Source organism: Pteropus vampyrus, unplaced genomic scaffold (assembly GCF_000151845.1).
Source record: "Pteropus vampyrus isolate Shadow unplaced genomic scaffold, Pvam_2.0 Scaffold90, whole genome shotgun sequence".
Taxonomy (NCBI): Eukaryota; Metazoa; Chordata; class Mammalia; order Chiroptera; family Pteropodidae; genus Pteropus; species Pteropus vampyrus.
Genome location: NW_011888871.1, coordinates 402,911 through 409,618, shown reverse-complemented (window position 1 = coordinate 409,618; position 6,708 = coordinate 402,911). Strand labels below are relative to the sequence as shown.

The 6,708-nt window shown below is 66.9% G+C and overlaps 1 protein-coding gene across 1 annotated transcript in view; it reads right to left on the bottom strand.

The window, feature by feature from the left end:
* LFNG (LFNG O-fucosylpeptide 3-beta-N-acetylglucosaminyltransferase) overlaps nucleotides 1-6,708 on the bottom strand; it is a 13,581-nt gene that overhangs the window by 5,394 nt on the left and 1,479 nt on the right. Inside the window, exons 2-8 of the mRNA XM_023532752.1 lie at nucleotides 6,468-6,703; nucleotides 2,100-2,148; nucleotides 1,518-1,617; nucleotides 1,256-1,409; nucleotides 1,068-1,153; nucleotides 442-607; nucleotides 3-34 (exon numbers count right to left, since the gene is read on the bottom strand). Of these exons, the coding sequence (XP_023388520.1) occupies nucleotides 3-34; nucleotides 442-607; nucleotides 1,068-1,153; nucleotides 1,256-1,409; nucleotides 1,518-1,617; nucleotides 2,100-2,148; nucleotides 6,468-6,703 (823 nt within the window). The remainder of the gene's footprint in view (nucleotides 1-2; nucleotides 35-441; nucleotides 608-1,067; nucleotides 1,154-1,255; nucleotides 1,410-1,517; nucleotides 1,618-2,099; nucleotides 2,149-6,467; nucleotides 6,704-6,708) is intronic.

Genomic DNA, 6,708 nt, shown 5'->3' with positions numbered 1-6,708 from the left:
GCTTGTTTTCAAACATGCCGTAGCTCAGGGTCACCTGTGTGGACAGGGCAGAGTGAGGCTGGCGGGGCCCCAGTGCCCCCAGCTCTGCCCAAGGCTGGCCCTGTGGCTGGGACCGGGGAAAGAGCCCCCGCCTCAGACCACGAAGCAAGGCTGACGAGGCACGGGCAGCGCATCCCAGGAGTAAGGCCCAGGGCGGGGCCTCGCCCGGGGCGGGTCGAGTCGAGAGGATGCCCCGGCTGCAGAAAAAGACGCAGAGCGGGTGAGTCGGCCGAGGACAGAAGACGGGAGGATGGACGAGAGGGCTCGAGGGGGTCCATGCTGGCGGGGGAGGCGGCATCTGGATGGCAGCCAGCGGCCAGCAGTGAGGCCCCGCCTGACCTCCCTGTTTAAACCCGCGACACCCACCCGCCCCTCCCGTCCTGGGCCCCAGGGCCAGCACACCTGCTCGTGCAGCTCCGAGGCCGGCACCTGCTGCAGGTTCTCCAGGTGGGAGTGGAAGAGCCCACTGCGGATGAGCGGCACACCCAGCAGGGCCTCCACGATGTAGCCGATGGTGCAGTCGTCCGGCAGCCGGATCCGTTCGGCTGTGCTCAGGAAGTGGCCCCCACTGCGGGAGGGAAGAGCCCGCCAATGAGCAGAGGGGCGCTCAAGGGGCCCTAAGCGAAGGGGGCAGGACCCCACCAGGCAGAGGTCACACGCAGCCAAGAAGCTCAGAGAGGAGGGGGACGCGCCCCGTGGAGTAGGAGTGGACCACGTCTGCGTCCCTAATGGCTGGCTCTGCTGCAGGCAGCACCCCCCGTCCCTCCCCGGGCCCTGACACCGCACCCTCCTCGGTACCAGCCTGGGAATTTTCTGCCAGTCGAGGGTTCCTGGGCGTAGCAAGGGGTCCTGCCCAGTGGCGCCTGGGCCTGGGTGCTCGCCCCCTCTGGTGCCTGCTGGCAGGAGGCGGGAAGTGCCGGGGACTGCGACTCAGCCTCACGTGCATGTGAGGCTGGGGACACCCACCGCTGGGAAAGTGAACCGAGCCAGGCCCCACTTGGGCAACTTGGTCGGTCGAGCAGACTCACCTGGCCCACGGGCTCATCTTCAAGGCCAGCCCGCGGCTGATGCAGAAGCCAGCCCCACCGGTGGCAAACCAGAAGTGGACGGGACGCTGTGGGAGGGGAAGTGTTGTGAGACCCGCCCCCCCCCAGGCTGCGGGGACACCCTCGGCCTCCTCCCCGCCAGCTCGGACGCGGGTGGACACACGACTCACTATCTTATTGTCGCCGACCCTCTCTGTGGCCTGGATGGGCCTGTCCAGGCTGGGCTTGCCGATGTAAACGTCCTGGGTGTGTGGGTAGCTGGCCAGCAGGCGGAGCAGGGCCCGCACGTTCACATAGTTGTCATCGTCCACATGGCAGAACCACCTGGGGGTGAGCAGGGCCATCAGGGGCTGGAGCGGGTCCAGATCCGCTGTGCAAGGGGTGGGCACTGCTGGGCTAGGGGCCTGGGGTGGGGGCGTGGCCGACACTCACTTCCTCCCCGACTCGATGAAGCGGTCATACTCCACTGCCATCTTGCAGGACAAGGCCTGGCGACTGTGGGCAGCTGAGCAGTTGGTATTGACCATGTTGCCTGTGAACGAGGGGAGGGGGCTGTAATTCGGTCGGCACTGGCTCAGAGAGGGCAGCCTGGCCTGGAGTCACACAGCAGGCCCGTGAGAACAGAGAGGGATGGAGCGGGTGGCTGTGCGTCCCAAGGTGCCTTGGGTTCAAGCTGTGCCCTGCAGCAGGCTCCCGCTCGGCCCCCTCCCCAGCGCAGGACACGGCCTGGTGATCGCAGCCCCCCTCAGCCCAGCCCCCGCCGGGCACCCCGCCCCTAGCCATTCAGGCGGATTTTTCCCAGCACCGGCCACCTGTTGCTCAAAGGGGCCTGGGAGCTGAAAGGGCCTCATTTGCATGAGAATCGGGGGGCCGAGTGGTGGGGCGGGGCGCTGTGCAAACCAGTTGAGTAAAGTGCCCGTGGCCTCTGCGACCTCTCGGGGAGAGGGGAAGATGGGGGACGATTTCCTCCTGGGAGTGGAGTCCCCCCACCCGCTCCCCAAGTCCAGGGCTCACCCGTGCGCCTGGCCAGTGCCTCGTCTTCCCCGTCGGTGAAGATGAAGGTCTGGAAGGAGAAACGTGGCCTTGTACAGGCAGCTCCATGTCCCAGCCCTGGGCCATCGCAGGGGTCCGGCGCTGGGCACCCTGGGCTTCCAGCAACCACTGCTCAGGCATGCCCACTCCCCGCCCTGCTTGGGGCCCCGGGCGCACAAAGGGGGCCAAGGGCCCAACCCGAGTGGAAGCAGGGCTGGGGCTTACGCAGACCTCACCCCCCATGTCGACAGCTGGGCCCAAGGTCACCCGGCAGCTGTGCAGGCACGAGCCAGGTGGGGAGCCCCGCCCAGCCGCCAGGTAACCGGCTCCAGGCCCGCCCTGCGCACCTGGCGGGGCACACACCCTTATTGACACAGCCCGTGGGAGGGGGCAGAGGTGGGGGGACAGGCATTGGAGGTCGGCTTTGGGAAGCCAAGTCTCAATCAGTGGAGGACAAAGGCCTCTGCTGGGCGGCTGCCAAGCCCCAGAGGACAAAGGGCCGGAGGGAGGATGAATCACCAGGCATTGTCCGCCAGCTTTGTCCCAGGCCGCGGTCGGGGGGCGCCGGGCCGGCCTTAACTCGGCCGTGTTAAGCAGGAGTGGCCTCGCTGCCCATTACCATACAGCTGGCCTGGTTAACTGGGCCGGACTGGGCGCGCGGTCCGGAGGGCAGGGGTGCGGCCACGGCGCTGCCATCCATTGGGCTGGGCCTTCAGGCCAGGGGCCCCCACACCCCTGGCTGTGTGGCCAGCGGGCAGGTCACCTCCTCTGAGCCAAAGCAGCCACCGCTGTTCTCCGGAGACGCCGACGGTCCTTAGGGGTGAGGCGGGCCGCCGCACGCGCCCCAGCACACGGATCCGTGCCCCAGGCACTGTGCAGCCCGGCGCTCCGTCCTGCTGCCGGGGGAGGAACCTAGGCTTGAGGATGGGCCTGGCCAGAGTCACATCGAGCTCCACCTGTGCCAGCACCGGGCCACCCCTGCCAGGATCGCCCGACGAGGCGGGCAGCGGGGCGGGGCGGGAGCTGCCGGCGCCGCCTGGGCTGGTCGGCACACGGCACACGAGAGGAATGTTCCTTCCTCGTGCCTCCTGGCACACCCAGGCGTGGTCGAGTGCGCGGCCTGGGGCGTGGCGGGGTGCGCTCGCAGCACAGGCCGTAGGAGCCCCCCATGTCGCCTCCACGCCTGGGCCTCGGTTTCCTTCTGTGTACAGACGGGTCCCAGGGAGGACCCAGCACGCGCGAGCTGGCACACCGTGTACACCCAGGGACCTGGGGACCCACCTGGAGTGCCCCGCCTCCCCTGGGCGGCCCCGGCCCCTCGCCCACCCGGACCCCAGACCCGAACACACGCTCAGGTGCGGCCACGGCTCCGAATCACGGGCCCAGAGCGAAAGGGGTGGCAGGCTCCATCTACACCCTCTGTGCACATGCACCCCTCCTTCCAGAGCCTGGCAGACACCCCAAGGCAGCCCGCACGCACAGACTCGCACCCAGCCCCCCGCCCGCTCCCCAGCATCCCAGCCCAGGAATGCCGTGGGAGGCCGAGGCCAGCCCGTGCAGATGCCCTGCCACAGCGTTAAAAAAAAAAAAATGCTTTCTTAATGAGATCAAGCGAGGCCTGTTCTCCATGCTTTGGTGGTGCCCTAAAAACCCGGCCCAAGGCTACGGAGATTAAAGTCACCTTTGTTCGGAGAGCCAGCCCCGAGAGGAGGACTCGGGAGGGCAGGGCTGTGGCGGGGAGGGCACGGGCCTCCTGTCTCCCCACATCAGAGCGACCAGCAGGGGAGGAGGCAGGCTGCTCAGGCGCCGCCCCACCCACTGCTCACAGGTCGTTTCCCGCTCTGAACAACGGGCGTAACAGAAGCTCACCTGTGCCCAGAGCAAGCGCCCTGACGTGGGCACCGTTACCACCTCACGTGCGGAGGTCAGGCAGGGCAGGCCCCAGCCTATGGCCATTCCCCGGGGGCAGAGGTGGTGCCGACCCAGCGGGGGCCAGGCCTTCCAGGGACAGAGACCCCCCCAGGTCCCTCGCAGCATCCCCAGCAATGGGTCCGAAGGGGGAAGAGCTGGGCAGCAGAGGGCGGCAGGGCTGGCGGAGGGCGGGCGGGGGGGACACCCACAGGAAGCGGCATTGTTCCTGGAGCTGCGATTCAAAGAAACACAGGATGCCCAGCTATCCGCCAGCCATTGTGGCCGCTGCCACCGAGCAGCCTGGCCCGCTCCTGGGAGGGTGGGGGAGGGACGTGTGGGCCGAAGGCCCGGCCCCTCATCCTGGACTCCAAGGGCCCTTGAGGGGTGGCCCTATGACCCACCCCCACAGCCACCCCGATTGCTGGAAGTCTCTCGTGCATCCCCCGTGCTCATGCTCATGGTCCCCGCGATGCCCTTTCGACTCAGTCTAGCTCAGATGGCACCTCCTCCAGGAAGTCCGCCTGCCCCCACGTGGGTCAGACGCCCACTCTCGGCTCACGCAGTCTCTCTGGGCTTCCCCCACCGCAGCCCTGACTGCCTCGATTCTCCCCCCACCAGAGTGGCTCTGAGTCACCCTGCACAGGGCTGGCACAGCGGAGCCCTCTGCTGCGGCGGTTTCAAGGACCCCTCTCCCCACAGTATGCCCTAAGGGGGGCTCTTGCTTGCCGGGACACATGAGCTGACGCTGGGGGCAGGGCCTCTCCTGGGCGGGGTCAGCCGGTGAGAAGGAAAGCTGAGTGGCCCCCTCCCGGACTCCGAGTGCTCGCTGGGCTCATGCCCTCGGCCTCCAGGCTCAGCCAGCCCTTCCACTGTTGGACAGGAAATACTTCCCCATTTCCAAGATGAGGAGACTGAGGCTCAGTGAGGCCCTAGGTCTTGTCCAAGATCATCCCGTTTGGCTGGGACTGGTACCTGAGATCCCCCACCACAGCCCTTCTGCTAGAGGAAGCCCCCAAAGTCCATGAAGAGAGGCGCTCAGAGCTGGTGACAGCTCAGAGGGGGCTGAACACTGCGGAAGGTCACACAGCAGGGAGGCGGGGTGGGGGGAGGGGCCTGGCTCAGGGATGGTGCCCCAGAAGGACTGTCAGTCAGGGGTGTGGGGGGGGCCACAGGCCCCTCATCTCCAGGCAACCTGAGTGGCCAGAGCCGGCGGCGGTTCCCATGGAGCGCGTAGCTGCGCACAAGAGGCCGGACGCCTTTCTCGGCTGGAGAAAGGGGCTTTGTTACCTTGCCCGAGAGCCCGGCGTGCCGGCACTGGGAACCCCAACGGCCCAGCCGCCAGACAAAACCCGGCCCACGGCCCCCTCCCGCTGGCTGGCTGAGCCCCTGGGAAAGGCACGCCGCGTTCCCAGGACACGGCCGTGGGGTTCCCAGGACCCCCTCCCCACACCGACAGCAGACGGGACCCTGCCCCCTGGCCCTCGTCATGACCTCGCCAGGGCCCTGCCCCCAAACCGAACTCAGTGGGGCCAAGAGGCCCCCAGGCCTTGAGGGAAGAAGAGGTGTGGGGTCTTCTCGGAGCCTGCGCCCCAGTCAAGGGTCCCTCACCCTCACCGCAAATGCCTAGTTATCCCTTGCCTCTCCCGGCCCAGGGATGTTCCCGCCCCTGGCAGGGCCCACGCTCTGCCCCCAGCAGGCCCCCGTCCAGCCATCTTCTCAGCCTGGAGGAAGATTTTCAAACTGGGGTGTTTAGGAAGTTAATGCCCAACTAGGGTGTATTAAGCAGAAGGTTCTAGGCTCCAGACTCCTGCATTGGGTTGGGAGGGGGTCTCTGACAGACCCCCAAACCCAAGGCTCTCTTCCTTTTGAGATGTACTCCCCAGGGCTCACCGACAGCCACCCAGCTCAGACTGCCTTCAGGAATGGTTTGTCCCCCGCCATCTCATAGCAAAGGCTGGGATGGGGGAGGGGATCAGCTCTGCGCCCAGGGCCCTAACCCGCCCCCGCCCTCCACCTCTAAGGAAAGAGTCTTCCTCCTCAGGGAAGCTTCAAAGCCCAGGTGGATGCCCCAAGAATCTGCCTTGGGGAGGTTTAGGGACAATAACAATAACGCCCTATGAATGTGCCCCAGTGTTTGGGGGGCAAGAAGCATCACAGGGCACCGACACTAGGCACTGGGGCTGACGTAAGGTCAGTACATGCCGTTCAGGGCTCTGGAAGTTGGCTGGGGATGGGTCCCCATGCGACGCTTCCATGACTGCACAGGGAGAGTGGCCCTGCCAGGCAAACTGGACTCGAAGGGGGTGAACTGGCGTCACTACCCGCACTAATGCCCAATGGCTGGACAGAGACGCAGCCTGGTGCTTATCAGATACTGCCACCAGCTGGACAAGACGGAGCCCCCTACCCCGGCCACCCGCCCAGGCCGCGTGGGCTCACCATCTCCTTGTGGCGCGAGATCCAGGTCTCCAGCAGCAGGTCGAGGCGCGCGCGGTGAAACTTTTTGGTGGTCTTCACCGCGATGAAGACGTCGTGGGGCGCGAGCGGCTCCGCCTGGGGCCGCAGGTGGCCGTCGGCAGGACGGGAGGCGCCCCCCGGCGGTGGGCCCGCGTCTCTGCGAGCGCGGGTCAGCAGGCTGAAGTACTCAGACAGACTGTGCACCTCGCGCGCGAGCGCTGCG